Source organism: Mastigoproctus giganteus, chromosome 7 (assembly GCF_048544385.1).
Source record: "Mastigoproctus giganteus isolate SK-2022 chromosome 7, ASM4854438v1, whole genome shotgun sequence".
NCBI lineage: Eukaryota > Metazoa > Arthropoda > Arachnida > Uropygi > Thelyphonidae > Mastigoproctus > Mastigoproctus giganteus.
Window position 1 is genome coordinate 204,629,918 of NC_143581.1, and position 19,650 is coordinate 204,649,567.

General features: G+C 34.3%; 1 protein-coding gene across 2 annotated transcripts in view; it reads left to right on the forward strand.

Moving 5' to 3' along the window:
- The window catches only part of LOC150083608 (NPC intracellular cholesterol transporter 1-like), a 339,105-nt gene that overhangs the window by 226,116 nt on the left and 93,339 nt on the right, over positions 1-19,650 (forward strand). For both annotated transcript variants that reach the window (XM_090378086.1, XM_090378087.1), the window contains exons 15-17: positions 605-694; positions 13,506-13,696; positions 17,014-17,129. In XM_090378086.1, the coding sequence (XP_090234212.1) occupies positions 605-694; positions 13,506-13,696; positions 17,014-17,129 (397 nt within the window). The remainder of the gene's footprint in view (positions 1-604; positions 695-13,505; positions 13,697-17,013; positions 17,130-19,650) is intronic.

The window sequence follows — 19,650 nt, forward strand, 5'->3', positions numbered from 1 at the left end:
TTTTCCTTACCACCTCTGTGCTGCTTGGAGAACTTCATGTCTGAACGTGATCTCTCACAAATTTCTTTTTAATTCAGCCTAACCAAGTGTATAAGTTATTTTGGGGTTGCTATTTCCCAAGTGTATGACCTTGCATTTTGCTGCATTAAAAATTAGCTGCCACTGTTTTCACCATTCCTGAAGCCTATTAAAGTCATCCTGAAGAAGTGCTGCTTGGTGTTGATTATTAACTACTCTACTGATCTTGACATCAAGCCATCATACCCCCCTTGTCAATGTCATTTAAGAAAATCAAAAACAACAATCCTGGTACCTATCCTTTGGGAACTCAACTTCTTATGTTGACCCTAGCCCTGCGACCCATCTAAGGATTTTTGTGTGATTCCAGTAGTTCCATCTTATATAGTAACCTGTCGTGCAGGATTGAATACATTTAATTGCATAATAATAATAAAAACAAATCCAGAAAGTGTTGAATTCAGTTAATGAAATCAGTGTTATTCATTTGTTTGTAAATTGCTATTTTTGTTATGTCATAGTTTAGTGTTTATGTATATATATATATTAATTTGTTTCATATTCATGTTTGTCTTTTTCCTTTCAGTGTATATTTTTTTTAGGTTGGTTGTGTTCTTCAATAGCCGTTATCCCTAATTTAAAAATAGGCTTAGATCAGAAACTTTCCATGCCACAGGTATGCCTAAGGAATTAACATATTTCATTAGAAACAGAACTTGTAATTTTTCAGATCTTTAAAAGTTTGAATATTATAATATAAAAATTACTTTTTATTTTAAAAACTGAAGAACAATAAGATGTATATCATATTTCTTGCAGAAAATTTCACAGAATCACTATGGGCATTTTGGAAGTTTTTTTTGCATTTCACTTTTAATCCATCAGTACTGGCTTGGGTGAAATTCTACCCCTATACCCAAAAAAAATCCTCTTTCATATATGAGAAAAAATTCAGATTCTGTTGTATGCTCCAGCACCTTTTGAGAAGATTTCAAATTAGGTCAGTAACAACAAATTTCACTTAGGTTCTGTGCTCTGAATATATTTTCACTTCATAGTGCAATGCTTGTGTAACTTTTTGTGAGCAGACTTTGAAACACTTCCTGCCATTCATTAGAATGTTTGTGCCACTGAAGGGGTGAAAAAGGCATAAAACCATAGCAGTTTAACATTTCTTGAAGCATTGTTACTAAACTTGCTACTAGATAAATTTAATTTTCCTTTTGTTATTTTGTTAGAGTTGTGCGCTCTCTCTCTCTCTCTCTCTCTCTCTCTCTCTCTATATATATATATATATATATATATATATATATATATCTTACAGTGCTTTTTTTGTAAAAGAATAGGTGCCGGTACTCATTCTTTGCTATCGGGAAAAATTGAAAATTAAAAGGATATGAAAAGTAGTCTGAAATTTTTTTTTTTTTTTTTTTTTCCCGATATTGTTACTTTAGTGGTAATTTGGTTTAAGAACAACAAATTTAGTATATTAATACAGTTTATTAAGCATAAATTTATTATTCAAGTATAAAAAAAAAATAAGTAAAATGTGAGTAAAATAAGTAAATAAATCGGTCAACTACTGAGTTCAGGCACTCGGGATGAAGGGTCCGTAATCACTAATGGTCGTTAGTGTGATATCTCAAATAGAGAGCTTAATGGTAACCGAAAACAGTTTCTAGTACCCCGGCTTGACCTAAAACTGAGGAACTAACGAAAACGTTGTCTATTTGAGTCTTTCCAGTTGTTGTGAATGACAAGGGTGGGAGAAGTGACTAAACTCTTGGGGGAGAAGCGACTGGCAGGTGAGGACTGTGCAAGGCTCCGTGCAGGTGCCTACACACCACCACTGCCTCAACACTGGCTCTCTGAGTACCTCCTTGCTGGGACAACTCCAGCTTCGAAAATTTTTAAAAAATACTTCTCGTCGCAAAATTTATAAATGACCTATAAAGGTCATTTATTAACTAAAAAAAAAAAAACTGCAGCCAATATCAACCCACTGCAGGATGGAAGCCTCCTCAACAATTCATGTTCAGGGAAATGGACCATAATCTGCCACGCTGGTTGGCAGATCGACCGTATTTAGCAGTCAGGGACTTGAACCGCAGTCTACTCAAGGAGCGTATGCTACTCCCGCACCTGACCTCTCGGCTATGGAGGCCATTTATTAACTAACTATTTAGCAACCTTTTTGTCACGAAAAGGAGAGTTAGTTAGTACAAAGAAGTGCACTATCGAAGTGCAATAAGTTTTTTTTTTTTTTTTTTAACACAAAAAGTAAATGATAGATTTCAATGGAAATTCCCTTGATAAGCATCGAATAATGCATAGCTAATCTGATTTATAAATTTTTAGCTCCATTAGTGACAGAAATAGGGGGAGACACGAAAATTGGTCACATTTTCCTGTCTGGCGCTGCCATTTTTAATTTTAAAATAATTTTAAAATTATGTTTTAAACCTACTCATTGAGCTCTTTCCGACAGTGTATAATAATCTGTAGGTTGTCAACATTTTTTATCCCCCCCCCCACATTTTACCCCTCCATTTAACCTGGTCATCTAAAACCTTCCAGCAGCCTATTGGAAAACAAACTTAAAGTTATAATTAGCGAAATAACTAACACCAAAATCATCACCAACAACAAAAAATATCTATATTACATCCAAAACAAAAACAACAATATCAGAAGCATCTACACCTACGACTTCAAAAACCTCTTCACTAGCATTTCATATGACAATCTAATTAAAGTCCTCTTATACTACTTTCAAAACCACCAAAAACATTTAAAATGCAATAAACAATACTGGCACGATCTAATCAATCTCAACGTCAAAAATAACTAGGTAATGATGGGAAACAGCATCTACTTACAGACAAGAGGGATAGCCATGGGATCTTGCTGCTCCTGCGCAATAGCCAACCTTTATTTACACCACTTTGAAAATAACATCCAAGAAGAAATCAACATATATAGATATATTGATGACGTCCTAGTCATGGACTACGACAACTTCGAAACATTAGCCCAGGAAATCTACCCCACAGACCTTAGCATTGAATGTACCAACCCAAACAGCAACCTACAAGCGTTTTACCTCGACAGCCAGATCACTGTCACCAAAGACAACATTTACACTAAACATTACGACAAAAGAGACTACTTCAACTTCCCAGCCATAAAGCTCATCCACTGGGATAGCAACATTGCTAAACACATACAAGGAAACACAATTAGGAACCAAACAACCAGATTAATAAACATATGCAATAATACAGAAAATAAATGGAAGCAATTAAAAAACTAATAAAAACCCTCGACAAAAACAATATACCCAACAATTACAGCACACAACACATTAAATCGGCCATACATATGAACATCAAAAATCAACCAGACATCTGCCCATATAGAATTATTGAAAACACCATAAAACAGCTATAAACCATCAGTAGCCAAAGTCTAAATTAAAAAGCAGGATAAAAACTACCTAAATTGAGGGCAGGATTTATTGCGCTCAGAAGAGGCTCGTCTTCTGACCGCACTGTAATCCGTCATCCTATACTGACCCACCCATCTTTAAAAATTAAAAATAAAAATTAGACTATAAAAATTGAAAACTAGAAAGCTTAGGAATGCCAAAATGGAAATATAGCAGCATACAAAGAACATTTTTAAGCTAAACAGCACAAGGAGACACAAGGTAAACATTCACTTAGTAAGAGGCTGTATATATGTAAATAGCTATCCCCTAGGACAATATGGGCCGTTATGCCTTAGAAAAGCTATACCGGCCCAGTCCAAGGGATAGCAATAACAAATTCATGTAAATAACAAAATCATGAAAATAATGTAAATGAACTACATCATAAAATCATCCTTTTCATCAAAACCTCATCAATAATATTCACCACATAATTTTCTAATACATCAGGCTTGTATATACATAAAACATATCATTTCAACTTGGAAGAATCCCCCCGACCTCAGCCTCCCACCCCGGCAAAACGTAAAAATCAACCCTCTCATGACTTGCAAATATATTGCCCTACAGCTATATCTTCATCACGCCATAACAAACAATAGGCACAACTGCCCACTAAAAACCGATCAGTCAATAAAACAAACAGAGAATGGGACTAACCCCCTTTTCCGACAGACCACCGCAGGACAACTGACTGTAAGTAAAAACCTTCTCGCTTATCCAGATACTTACCTGTTGGGCTTTGTATCACCTATACCAGTTTGCTGATTCCGATTCTAAGATTAAAAATTTTCTAAAAATTAAAAATAAAGTTTATCAAAAATCAATTAAATAAAGTTTATACAAAATTAACTAATTATGTACAAAAATATCACTAAAAAGGCAAAACTGATAAAGGGATTACAGAAACGGATAGGTATGAGACATTCCTTTAATCTGGCTATCGATCCGCTCAAAGCCCCAGAAGTAGCAGGTAGATGACTAGGTAAAAGAATGTTAGTTGACATTGATTTGTTGTTTATTTGATGTTTGATTGAAATATATAATATTAACTTCATTTATTACTAATATTATTTATTATTATTATTGCCATTACATGTACAGATCCCCAGGAAGAAGTTAGACTGCACATGCTAACTGGTTTTCCTGTTCCCGATGTTTAAATACCTATATAGATAATAAATAAATACCAGCAATTTATTCAATTAACCAGTAATATATCAAACAATTTATTCATTTAACCAGTATATATATATATATATATATATGTAAAAGATAGGAGGTTAGGCTTTTAGTGTGAACAGCAGGTAGTGTAATCAACCAACAGGTTAGATAACATGGAAAGGCAGTCATAAAATAACACAATTCGAACCTGCAACACTAAAAGTCAAGAATATTATATTATAAGTACTTAGTGCTGTACTTCAGATGATTTCAACGTCGTTAGCAAGGGCCAGCAGTCAAAATCAATCAAAATGCAGCAAAAAAGTAAGGCCTTTGTTTCTAACATGAAATATACATAGCACGTGGAAAAAAGATACAAGGTTTTTAGTTTATTGTTAATGTTCGGAAGCCATGTTAATCTTAATGCTAACGTATATATCATGGCTGACCCAACAGAGGTGGAGAAATGATAGATAACAAGAAATATAGGTAGTTAAAAATTACTAAAAATCATTGAAAGTTGAAATCACAAGATGGAGCAGATGGTCAGGAATTGTACTAACTGATTTCGCAAGCCAGAGATGTGGGGACGGTCTTCTTGTGTACTGCGGGGAAAGAAAGAATGCTACGTGCTTGTTTCAATGAATATATGGTATGTAGAAGCGACCTCAGGTGTTGGAATGCAGTAAGACGTACGGGGTTGACAGAGGGGTTAAACACAATGAGGCCACATGTCCCAGGATAAGGGAGAAGGCATAACGTACAAAATAGCATGAAAAAGATGCTGAATTTTGTATGAGGCAAAGTCAGTATGTATAGCAGTAAAATAGCATCTTGATAATGCTTTCAAAACCTAATCGCACACAAGAAAAAAAAGATAGGGAATCAGAACAGTAAAAAGGAGTGTGAGGATGAGAGAAATTAGTAGTGCTCCAGTAGTCCGGGGTCACTAGCCTGTTCCTGTAGTAGGGCCCCCGAACGTAATTTCTGGGACTGTGTCTGAAGTGGAGATTTCTTAAAATGGGGGGAAAACTTATTAATAAAACGATTAACAAAAATACTGAAAAATTATGGGTAAGCATTCGGGAATAGAATTTAAATGCATACACTACCATTAAAAAGTTATCTGGACCAGGGCTGTCTTTTGGTCTTCGTAAATTCTAGGTATTATATCTGAATATTAATATTAATGGCTCACAAACATCCATCAACATCTACAATAAAAGAGACTCCTTCAATTACAATGTTGTCAACTATACACGCTGGCACTCTAATATCTCGAAAAAAGTACATGCAAACGTTATTCTTTCACAATGCATCAGAATAGTTAACATATGTAACAGTAACTGGCTGATAAAGCATAATATAATAACCCTATATAACAAGCTATTGAACAATCAGTTTCCGACAGCCTTCCTTCAATACCACTTCAACAAAGCATTCCAAATCTTAAAATATAAGAATATGATTAACCAACCCCTAGATATGACAAATATATTAGCATAATGACATCCTCCAGGCTGTATAAATAATGTATAGGCAATACCCTTTAGCCTTTTGTCTCACAGTCTGGAAAACCTGTGCCCGCCGATTGGTTATCTTAGGAGTATTTTTTCACTATTTTTTACGATTTTTCACTATTTTTATTGTCATTATATGTAATTATATTTTCATCATGAATGGTAATAAAACCTAAATGGTAATATAATGGTCTACCTCCACCATTATTAACATTATTGACTTAAACACATGAGATACGGTCCCAGAAATTACGTTCAGTGTCCTACTACAGGAACGGGCTAGCGACCCCTGGACTACCCGAGCACTACTACTAATTCCTCTCATCTTCACACTCCTTTTTACTGTTCTGAATTCCTATCTTTTATTTCTTGTGCATGATTAGGTTTTGAAAGCAATATCAAGATGCTATTTTACTGCTATACATACTGACTTCACCTCATACAAAATTCAGTATCTTTTTTGTCACACTATTTCATACGTTATGCCTTCTCCCTTATCCTGGGATGCGTGGCCTCATTGTGTTTAATCCCTCCATCAACCCCATATGTCTTACTGCATTCCAACGCAGTAGATTCCTGACTGTCTGCTCCATCTCGTGATTTCAACTTTCAATGATTTTTAGTAATTTTTTACTACCTATATTTCTTATTATCTATCATTTCTCCACCTCTGTCGGGTCAGCTATGTTATATACGTTAGCATTACAATTAACCTGGTATCTTTTTACCACGTGCTATGTATATTTCATGTTAAAAACAGAGGCCTTACTTTTTGCTGCATTTTGATTGATTTTGACAGCTGGCCCTCATTAACGACATTGAAATCATCTGAACTATAGCACTAAGTACTTATGTTTTTGACTTTTTGTGTTAGTTTCGAATTGTGTTATTTTATGACTGCCTTTCCATGTTATCTAACCCGTTGGTTGATTACACTACCTGCTGTTCTCTCTCCACACTAAAAGCATAACCTCCTATCTTTTATTTATTTATAGTCGTGGGTGCTTCTACTCTACATAGTAGTAACTCAGGTTTATATTCCTTCATATATTCCTCTTATTATATCTCCTGTATATTACGTCTATTCTATATACGTATATATATATATATATATATAAAAGTATGTATGAATAGATATATTAAATAAAGTTATCCGTAGATGGAGGTGAAAATTACACAAAGTGCCAGTAACTAGAAGGGTGAGGATGGTAGAAAAAGAAGTATAGTAGATATGTAAAAGGTGAAAGAATGTTAATCTTAAAAGTTATGATGAATTAAGAAAATTATGGGCAAAAGAATGTTATGGAAGAATGTAATGCGAAAGAAATTATGGGTGAAAGAATGTTAAATCTTAAAAGTTATGATGAATTAAGAAAATTATGAATTACAAAGCCAATAGGAGGTGAGTCAACTGCAAAGTAAAATTAATAATAATAAAGTATAATACAATACAAATAAAACAAAAATAAAAGATGGTAAAGCTGTCATCAGGTATGGGGGGACATATTTAGATAAAAGTCGAATACAGGTAAGGCAAATGTGCAGAATCTGATGTCAGCTCAATCTGATGTCTTTTTTCATATAGTGGAAGGAAGTCACAGTGCTATTGCTGCACTGGCCAAAAAAAAGAGGAGAGTAGATAAGAAAATACAAATTATTTGCTTCCCTCCTCGCATAGGTAACATTTAGTTGACCTTTGAATATATTCAAACTGTCATCCCCAACTACTTGTGAAGGCAACCTGTTCCAGCAATCAACAAGTTGCCGACTAAAAGAAAACTTCCTAAAATCTAGTCTAAACCTCTTCATCTATAATTTGAATTTATGCCCCCAAGTTCTGGAATTTCATTCATTTTGCTAAACCCTCTCCAGAGTGTTATAAACCTCAATCAGGTCACTCTGAGGTGCCTGGTTGCCAAGTTCTGTAGCCCACATAATTGGAGTCTTTCCTCATATGGTCATCCTTCTGCAGATCTTGCCATTAGAGTTGCCTGTCTTTGGACCCTTTCAAGAAGCTCAGTTTTTTTTTTCAGAAGCCTCCATACTTGAACACGGTATTCCAATGTGGTCTCACAGTTGCCTTATACAGTGGGACTGTGACCTCCATGTCTCTACAGGATAATGTTCAATAAATCATTGATAAGACACCATGGGTTTTCCTGGCTGCCTGTTTACACTGCTCAGAAAACTTTATATCTGCCTGTATTATAACTGCCTGATCCCTTTCTTCTTCTACTCTTTTTAATTCAACCCAATCAAATGTATCATTTATTTTGGGGTTGCTGTTCTCAAAGTTGTATTTTGCTACATTAAAACATAGCTGCCACTTTCTTTTCTGACCATTCTCACAGCCTGTTCGAGTCATCCTGAAGGAGTGCTGCTTGGTACTGATCATTAACTACTCTACCAATCTTTATCGTCTGCAAATTTTGACATGAAGCCTTCTATCCCATTGTCGATATCATTTATGAAAATCAGAAACAACAATAGTCCAAGAACCAATCCATTTGGGGGGGGGGACCTCACTTCTGACTTTATATCAATCTGAAGAATATCCATTAATCACAACCTTCTGCCCTGCACATACCAAATTTGAATTTTTCCAGTAATCCCAACATGTTCCAGCTTATACATTAACCTCTCACAAGGGAGTGAGTCAAATGATGCCATGTTAAAATCCAAATAAACTATGTTGAAATCATTTCCCTACATTCAGCTCATAAGTAACTGTGTCAAAATAGCTTACTAATTAGTTAAACATGATTTTCCCTTAACAAAACCATATTGTGTGTTATTTAGAATGCCATATCTATCTAAATAGCTCTGGATTGCACTTTTAATCATTGCTTCTAAAATTTTCCTACCACAGAAATCAGACTAACTGGTCTATAGTAGTAGTAGTAGTGGTGGTGGTGGCATGTGATGCAAGAAAGCAAGTTACCATCTTTGCTCTTAGAACCTTTATGTATTACTAACATGTTGATGCTTCTCCAATCCAGAGGAAACTTTCCTGAGTCCAAAGATGCTCCATAATTAACTTCAGTGGTTCAATACACTCCATGGTGGCTTCCCTCAAAATTACTGAGTATATGCCATCAACTCCAGGAGTCTTACTAGCCTTTATGCTTGAAAGTTTTGCTAATAAACAGTCATCTGTAATTTCTAAATCACTAATTTCATGTGATTCAGGCTTACTTGCACAGCCTCTTCTCAGCGTGAAGGAACTTTTTTCAGTAAAGACAAGCAAAATACCTGTTCAGTTCATCTTCATCATCAGCTGGGTTGTCTAAGACTTTCCCACACTCAGTGCACAAGGATCTGATCTGATTCAGTTTTTTCTTCCTTGTATTCACATACATGAAAAACCTAATATGACATCAGTTCTTTGGCCACTTGATCAGGGTGTAATCCAGTACTTCGAAGAAAAACTGTTGAAAAATACTATTAGACAAAATTGTGCTGTCTTGAAAGCAAAACACAATGTGAAATTGATGTGCTATAGATAATGTAATTGTGTTTCTGCACGGGATGAGGTTGATTCTTTTAATTGCAAAGAATAGTCCAATAAAGTGAAGAAATTGTTGAGGATGTGTGTCACAGCTTAAATTTAGAAGGAAACATGTTCTGAAGACTATGCTGAAGTGGATGCGAACATTGTGTTTCAGGATATGCATGGATGAAGAGAAACTCATTGCAGATGCAATATGGAACCTGAAATTTGTAGCGATGAAAAAACACTACTGTGGCTGGGCAAGATTTTTTTTTTTTTTTACAGCAGCCTAGATGTGAAAGTGAATTAACCACTATTATGAGCCATCATAATTCTTTTTTAAGATGTGCTCTGCCACTGAAACAGCACATTTTACATCTTGAGTACTGCATGCCTCCCCCGATGGTATGCAGTACTCAAGATGTAAAATGTGCTGCATGCCTCCCCCGATGGTATTCTCCACCTTTTCATGGTGGGGGGCTTGTGTGTCCCGATGACCCAGAGAGCTAAGTCGGCAGTAGCTTAGCTATTGGTAGAGCCTCCCAAGCCGGACAGGTCAAAGGATAGGGGCCAGACTAAGAGAGATACCCTGGTTCTCCAGGTTGGGGGTTCTGCAACATAAAGTCAGTGGAAAAAATACCCAAATGCTAAACGACCTAAAAGTGAAAATGAAAATAGACTGCACTTTCGGAAATGACTCGGCAAACAGGAAAGGACAATGATTTTGGGTTGCTGGAACATTCAAGGTCTTTCAACTAAAAGAAACTTTCTTCCGGATGAACTTCAAAAATTAAATTTAGACATCGTTGTGTTATCGGAGACAAAGAAAAAGGGATGTGGAGAGGAAATAATGGGAGAATACTACCATTTTTGGAGTGGAGTCGATAAGAGTGAAAGAGCAAGAGCAGGAGTTTCTATTGCTGTTAAAAATAAACTGAGACATAACATCAAAAACTGGCAATTTATTAATGAAAGAATGATCTCATTGGAATTGACAATGTATGGGAGAGAAATATGTATTTTGGTAATATGTGCCTTGATTAATGACATGACTGATACCTTGAAGGATGAATTTTGGGAGGATCTGAGAGAACTAATAGAAAAAATCCCTAAGAACAAAGAGATATTTTTAATGGGGGATTTCAATGCAAGAGTAGGAACTGAACAAGCCTGAAGTTCAAAGCCCAAGGCGGGATTTGAACCAGCGACCTTTGGGTTGCCAGGCAGTCACTTTGCCCACCCGGCGAGAGAGAGAGAGAGAGAGAGAGTGTGAGTGTGTGTGTGTAGTTTGGTGACTGGGTCTTCCTTCTGCAACTTCTAGAAGCATTCCTGATAAATTTATATTGGAATTGCTAATAGTTCCTATGTGTGATGTTCTCGATAATTTCTTCAGTTGTTGCAAATCTGTGAACTTTCAAGGGTGCTTTAAGCTTCAGAGAGAAAAAAATCACAGGAAGCTAAATTTGGTGAGTGTGGCAGATTAGGGGATCACAGTGGTGGAATGCTTTGTGAGAAATTCTTGAATGGAAAGTGTTGAGTGTGCGGGGATGCTGTCATGATATAGGCACCAATTTCTCAAAGACTACTTTCCAGCCATTTTCTTGATCAATATAACACTGTTCTGTAGTATTCCTGCTTCACTATTTGACAATGCAGGGCAAATTCATAATGAACAGTGCCCTGTAAGTTTGCATGATATTCACATTTTATTGAGATTATTTTGGTTTTTTGGGCCTCGGAGAAGATGGACTCTGCCATTGAGATGGCCGAGGCCTTTGTTTCTGGGTCATAGCCATACACCCACAATTTGTCACCATTAATGATAGAAGAAACAAAGTTTGAGTCACTTACGGCATATTGACTAAGATTCTCACATGAGAGAATTTGCTGATCTCTATTGATCATCATGCGATCATCATCAGTAACGATGTGAAGCACAGAAATGGCTGAAATGTTTGCATTACCAAATCTTCTCTTAGCATTGATTGACACATCCCATGAGAAATATCAATTTTACTAGCAACTTTTCAGATAGTTAAATGTCAATCATTCCTGATAAGGTTACAATATAGAGTGATTGAATCATTGGTTTTTGAAGTTTTAGGGTTGCCAGAGCAAGGATCATCTTCAATGGACAAGTGGCTCTCTTTAATCTTTGAACTACTAAAAAGTCTTTGAATGATCCATAGCAATTTAGCATAACATTTTTTGGGTTTCTGTTGCACTTCTCTAATTTGATGCAAATTCACTGCTCAGTAAAATCATCACTCATTTAAAATGAAATGCATGAAACACCTATTCAGTATGTGTTAATTCAGACTGAAAGCAGATAAAGGGATTATTTGTACATTGCTATGTTGATACTTGTCGCAACATGTTCATAATACACCTAACTCTTAATTTACATTGTAATTTGATTCTGCAAAAGTATCGTGTGAATGAAAATCATGTAAATTGAGACTGATATTTGTTTAGAAAATGAGGGCATGTGTTCCGTAACACTCAATTAAATAATTTACATATTTTTTGAAATAAATTTAACACTTTATTTTTATGATTTTTATGTATAGATACACAACAAAAATTTAAGGATAATAAATGCAGTACAGTAAAAAAAGGTTGAAGTTGTGAAACCTTCAAAATGTATGAAAACAACAGTTTATTCCTCCTCTTCTTTGCTTGTAAATATAAAAACAATCTTCTTCCTTCTCAGTTTAAAGTCATCACTACTGCTGCTAACTCCTCTACCTCAGAATTTTTTTTTCGTATTCGTTTTCTAAAGAGATTGTCAGAATCAGCTCAATAAAATCTGTTATCAATGTTTGGCACCAATTTCACGCCCACACTGCCAAACTTGCTTTCACCATTTGTAATGTACCGTATATTGTATAATACTGTACTTATATAGGTGCCTCCATAGCCAGGTGGGAAGGAGCAGCAGTGCGTAGCACATGCTTCTTGATTAGACTGGGGTTCGAGCCCGTCACCACCAAATACGGAGGATGCGGAAAGGTCAGGGAATAACCAGAGCATATCCCGGAGCAATATGGCCTTAGTTGCTAATGCTCCTAAAAACCAAATAACAAACTGTACTTATATGACTGCAAATATCATTACAGTATTATTAACAAGAAGGGGTAATGTAAAAAATGCACTATAAAACAAAACAAATACTTTTATTTAAACAATTTATAATTAAAGGTACAGTACAGTATATATAGCAATGTTTGAACAATTGTCTGGTATATTATTTTCAAACAATTTGTATTAATAAACACAGTAATACAGTAGTACATACATTAGCTAGTGGACCAGTTATATGCTTATAACAATAGATCATTTAAATCCACATTGTATAGAATATAATATTATTTTACAGCTTAATTATTACATCTAAATATTGCATGCGCATGTCTGGCAGACTGATACCTCAGTGTACCATAACAGTCAAATAATGACTGGCGTGACATACTCAATAGCTGTACGTTATGGGTATAGGGCACCTGCATAGCTTTTTAATCCAACACAGACATATTTTTTTGTTATTCTTAAACTGTATTAAACTGAAATCATACCATGTAAAACGAAAATATGTAGCATTTTTACATCTATGTTTAGATGTACTATAAACGTGTTACAACAAATTGCAATGCACTACAACACTGCTTCAAGATACAAAGTCAGTTCCTGAACCTTTTGATCACACCTCATACACATGCACTACATATTTATTTAGATCAGGTTTTGTATTTATTAGATTAGATATAAAAATCTAAAATTTTTATACTACTTTATTATAATAATTTTTACTCTCTTCATTAAGGACTCGTATGTACTTCGATATTTTGAGGCACTTCAAAGTTACCTAGCAGTTGGACCTCCTGTTTATTTTGTAGTTACGGATGGCTTCAATTACACCAATTTTGCAGATCAAAATTTACTGTGTGGTACTGTTAACTGCAGTAGAGACTCATTGATAACACAGATTTCTAATGCAGCTGCTTATGACAATAGGTAAGTCAAATTCTTTGTTATTTCAATTTATAGTTAACATCCAAGCAGTGGCGTAACTAAGTTTTTTTGAGTCCCTTATTTTTATTAAAATAAATTTTAATTAGGTATAATATAAAAAAAAAAATGTTGAATCATTTTAATAGCATAAATAAGTATTTTATTTGCAATTTCTTTATAATTTTACAAACATCAAAAACATGAAAATTAATATTACAATATGATACTACTTATTAAATATAATTTGACAAACAAAAAAATTATACTATAACTAATAAATTTACGAAAAAAGTTAAAATATTACTTTTCGCGCTTTTACATTTGCGAAATCATTAATAATATCTTTTAAATCCATTTTATTGGCATATTTATGCTCAGTAGCCAACATTGCAAGATTACACAGTCTACTTTGACCAATAGCATTTCTTTTATAATCTTTTATTATTCATAATTTTACTAAATGATCTTTTGGCAGAGGCAGCTGACATGTGCAGGGTAAAAACTAACATAAATAAAGTAAAAATTTCTGAAAACTCTCTTTCTAGGGCACTATATTTTGAAATTAACAAGTAAAAAAATTGTCTGATAGACATGTCTACTGATAAATCTTGTTTAATAAGTGCAACTAAATTACAATATTGAATCAGCAGTTGCGGTGAGAGTACAGATGAATACTTTTTATGAAATTTTCACATTCACTTAATATATCAGCATTTGACATATTAATTTTTTTTTTTTTTTGGTTCTAGTATTGTAAAATAATTTTTTACTATCTTCATACTTTTGAAATGATTTTTAATTTGTATTATAATTTTTTCTAAAACAGTAAAAAACACTGATTTTAAAAACTGATCTCTATTATCAAACAAAAAATCTGAAACTAATTCATCGTGCTGTCTTTTTAGTTCTACGTTGTCATTTGTCTTCAAATTTGGGATCTACCCTGAACTCCTCGGCAATTTGCTCAAATTCATATTTAATTTGTTCGTATGAATTTCGAATGTTTCTGTAGAGTTTTCTGCTTCTATAGAGTTTTTGAAGCATAATTAATTTCGCACATCACATTATTCAAAAATATACAAATGAAAATAAAATCAAATGTCATAATTTGTTTCATTATTCTAACTTCTTCTTCTCGATCTGCTTTTTTAGTTGATTTAAGATTAATTTCTGTCAAAGCTTTTATAATATCTGCAAAATGAACTTTCACTGTTGTTATAGACTGTAGTATACCAGACCAGCGAGTAGGGTTGAGTTTTTTTAATGTAACTTCAGATTCCCCTGTAAATTCAGAAAGAAGATTCCATCTTTTTGTACTATTTCCAAAAAAATTATACAAATTTTGAAGAATGTCGAAAAATTATGAAACATTATTATGACAATTTATGCTATCGTTAATAACTAAATTTAAATTGTGACTTGCACAATGAATGTACTCTGCATTTGATTGGATCCTTTTAATATGTGACTGCACACCATTATAAACTCCACTCATTGGATTATCCCCATCATATCTCTGACCATAAGTTTTCAGTGGGAATATTTAGCTTGTGTAATATTTTCATTATATTATCCATCATCATTTCTGCCGAATGATCATTCATGTTATAGAATCCTAAAAACATCTCACAAATTTCAAAATCTTTAGATTTTTGTCTCGAATTATATGAACATGTCGTACAATAACACTTAATTGATCTTTTTTTGATGCCTTGAGTAGTATCTAAAATTAGTGAATAGAATGGTGCTGAATTAATTTTGAGTGTTAATTCTTTTATTAATTTGGTACCTAAAACATCCTGTTAACTCATTTTGGATAGTGGGGCTTACTTAAATAAGTTACTGAACCAGATGGCTTATTAATAATTTGTTTCATTACATCATCATAGTAGGAAAGTAAATGGACTTGCGATAAAAAAATTGTCATTGTAATCTTTCAAAAATCCTTCCCGATGACTGCGAAATCCTAAAGAATTTGTAGCCAAAATAAGCGTTATCTGAAATAGCTGTTCTAGTACCATTTTCCAAAATGAGAATCTGTATCTTACTTGTTCCTCAAGATCTTTATCAATTGCTGCGTTATTTTTCTACATTTCATGTATAGCACATGCCTCGATATGATGTTGAGAAACACTGAGAGTTTTTATCTGAAAAGATAGATTTTTCCAAACTCAGAGTCCAGAATGCCACTGACTTTTAATATTTGAAAACAGCCAGCATGGTTGGCAATATGCAACATCTAAAATTCGTGAGTAGCACAGCCACAAATGAGGAACTGACCATACATTGAAGTAGAATAGTAGTACGTGTCACTAACACTTCTATTTTGTTGTTCAGGATCCTTTAGGTCTCGGAGGTGACAAACTCATAATGTTTCTTTTTGTTTCATCGGAAATGTTGACATCCGCATATTCTCCAAGATCACTTGAGGGAATAAATGGTGTAGTGCATTCAACACTAATTTCCGATGAAGACATATCCATGATTGTTGAATTGTTTCGTTTGATCCACATATATATTTACACCAGCAGCATTCTTTACCACATTTTCCAATTCAATACTGGTCTTTTCTTTACCTTCTTCTGGACATAATTCATTACTGTGTTTTGTAAAGAAATGATCTAATTTAGTTAATTTATTGACTGCTTGTTCTTTTGCTTTCTTCATTGTTCTTTTTTGGACTTCACTCTTTCCCTTTTTCTTTTCATCCATTTTTAACTAAAAATTTTATTAATTGAATTTTAAACTTTATATTTTTACTTAAAGTAGAAAATCTTAAACCTATTTCCCACCAAAGCACACTAAATTATACCGCAATCCTGTTGATGTTTTTGATTCTAACTTTAGGTGTGTGTTATCAAGACAGATTTATGGAGGTAACTGGTGACTAGTCACAGTTAAGTTTGCCTAAAACATTGACATCAGTGCAGTGTTATTTATTATATTGTGAACATGCCTGTGGGTAAGGAAATACATTAAAGATTTTCTACTTGTGGGAAACAGTAAGCCATTTTAAATTGCATTAAACATGTAGTCATCTAATTTGTTAAAGCTTTTGAGTATTATTATATTTTCATTTACCCAAGTAAAAAAAAAAAAATGAACCTTACACATTTTATGCAGGTGAGTTTCTATACATTTATTCTAATGTTGAAGTGACTTGTAATACTTGCCAATTTTGAAACCTGCTTTCAATTACTTGCCATTCTTTGCAAAGTATGCATCATAATTTCAAGTATCAAAATGTCAAAAATTACTATACATATTCAGTATTTAAAATTTAGAGTTGTAATATGATTTTGTTCTTTTTAAACTCTCAGGACATACATTGCTGAACCTCCAACATCATGGCTGGATGGATATTTTAGTTGGGCACTGAGTGAAAAGTGCTGTCGAAAATATATTAATGGAACATTCTGTCCCACAAGTGACAAAGGTAATACTCAATATAAAAATATAAATGCATTGGCATTTTCAGAAAGCAGTATTAACTTTATTTAATATTTCCTTCTAAAATTATTATGTTCAGAAATGCAACAAATGATATATGAAATAAAAAATTTTATCATTATTGTCTAAAATATAATTTTTTTACAGCTAAATTATATAATTTATTTTTCTTTTATTTTACACACACACACACACACACACACACACACACACACACACACACACACACACACACACACACACACACACACGAGTCTGATCAAATAGTTCTAAGACTTTATATTTTACTAGAAATATTAGGATCCACACAACTTTTTTTTTAAGTGATCTCCTTCGAGGCAGTTTGACTGATGATATTCAAATATCTCAACATTCCTGCCAGTTGGGTTCCACTCTGATATTCTGTTGGATTGTTGAAATGTCATGAAATTACCCTTTTCATCTTCATTTTAATTTCAGGAAGAGCAAATGATGAATATGGAGGGTGGAGTACTACAGGAATATTTTTTTTCGACCAAAAATTCTTAATTAAAGAATGCATTGTATGCAAAAGCATTGCCATGGTGGAAAAAAGCTTTCTACTGTTATCAGACAGCTAGTGTCATTTTCTCTTGACTTTCGCATCAGTAAAAATTATAACCTCTTTATTAGCAAATAATGCAAGAACAAAAGCTTATGCAGCATGAGCCAAAAAAAAAAGACATCTCCCATCACACCTATTCATTCCTTACAATAGTTTGTCTAGTTCTTCCTTGAATTTGTTTAAATATCAATTTCCACAACAACAGAGGAAATTTTGTTCCAGCAATAAACCATCCACTGACCAAAGGCAAACTTCTGCACATCTGTTCTGCAACCATCAGTCCTCAATTTGAATGTGCCCCTCGTGTGTGTGTGTTTGGTGTGAGTAGAGGAAGAATCCCATCAGCATCGAACTTGCTCAATCCATTCAAAGCCTTAAACACCTCAATCAGATCACCTCATAGGTGCCTAGTGTTCAGAGGCTGCAATTTGCAGAACTGAAGCCTTTCTTGGTAAGAGCATCCCTTTGTTCCACTCACCTATCTTGTTGGCCTTCTCTGTACTCTGTTCCAGCAGCTCTTTCTTAAAATGAGACCTCCAGACTTGTATGCAGTACTCAAGATGTGACCTAACCATTACCTTATACAATAGGATAATCGCCTCCCTGATTTTGTTGGCAGGGATAATTATCCCTGCCAACAAAATTCCTGTGTATTATTGACAAAACCCATGAGCTGTCATGGCAGCCTGTCTGCACTGATCAGAGAACTTCATATATGACTGTACAGTTACCCCAGGTATTTTTCATTTTTCACTACCCTGAGTATAGTACCACACAGTTGGTACATTACTCCGGGGTTACTGCTACCCATATGCAGTACTTTGCATTTATCAATGTTAAACTTCATTTGCCATTTCTCAGTCCATCTGCCTAACTTTTCTAGATCCTGTTACAGTGCCATATAGTCATTGCCATCATTACACCCTGCCAACCTTTGTATCATCAGCAAACGTGGACTAATAAGCCTAATATGCCTTCGATATCATTGATAAATAGAAAACAACAATGGGCCTCACACAATGGTTAGCATGGGGGAACTCCACTAATAACATTAGTCTACAAAGAACAATAGCCATTGATTACCACTCTGTATTTTCCCACTCAATCAACCCTTTATCCATACTGCTTCAATTTGTACAGCAGTTTTCCATGTGCAACATATCAAAAACTTTCCAGAAATCCTAGTACAGCAGGCCCCCGTTATAACGCGGTTCTGGTTACGCTGATTTGCTATAATGCTGTTCTTATATTATAACCCGTATCTGACTATAACGCTGTCACATATCACTATAACGCTTTTTTACAGATTGAATTTTTGGCATATTTAACGAAATCGTTTCATTTGATGGAGTCGATAGCTTGAAAATGAATAGCAAAACAGCATTAAAACGTTTCCCACACCGATTTGAGAAATTTTACCACGCTCTGAAATTTTCTAGCACGCTAATTTAATTGCAGTACAGTGACACGTTAAGTAGTTCAGAGATCAACATTTTAAAAAATGATCAAGTATATTGCTTGTAATATTTGTGTTATATGCATTTATCCGAAGTCTAGTGATCACTCAGTACAGTATTAGACATCGTGCGTAACAGACAGTTTACTTGAACATTGTATCGTAATTAATGCAACCAACGCAGTTACATTTTCGAAGAGTTAATAATGGCCAATAAGAATGAAAAAGCAGTCTGCATTACTTCTTTTACCAGTGAAAGAGTCTGCATTACTTCATTTACCAGTGACTCCATTATTTTGCCTGCAACAGAAGTTAAACTAACAGGTCTGTAATTACTCATTTCACTCTTTGATCCACTCCCTTTGTGAATTGGGGATACATTTGCACATCTCCAGCCTGTCGGGACTTCTCCTGAATCCAAGGAATGCTCTCATAATTATGGCTAAAAGTTTGCTTACTTCCTTAATA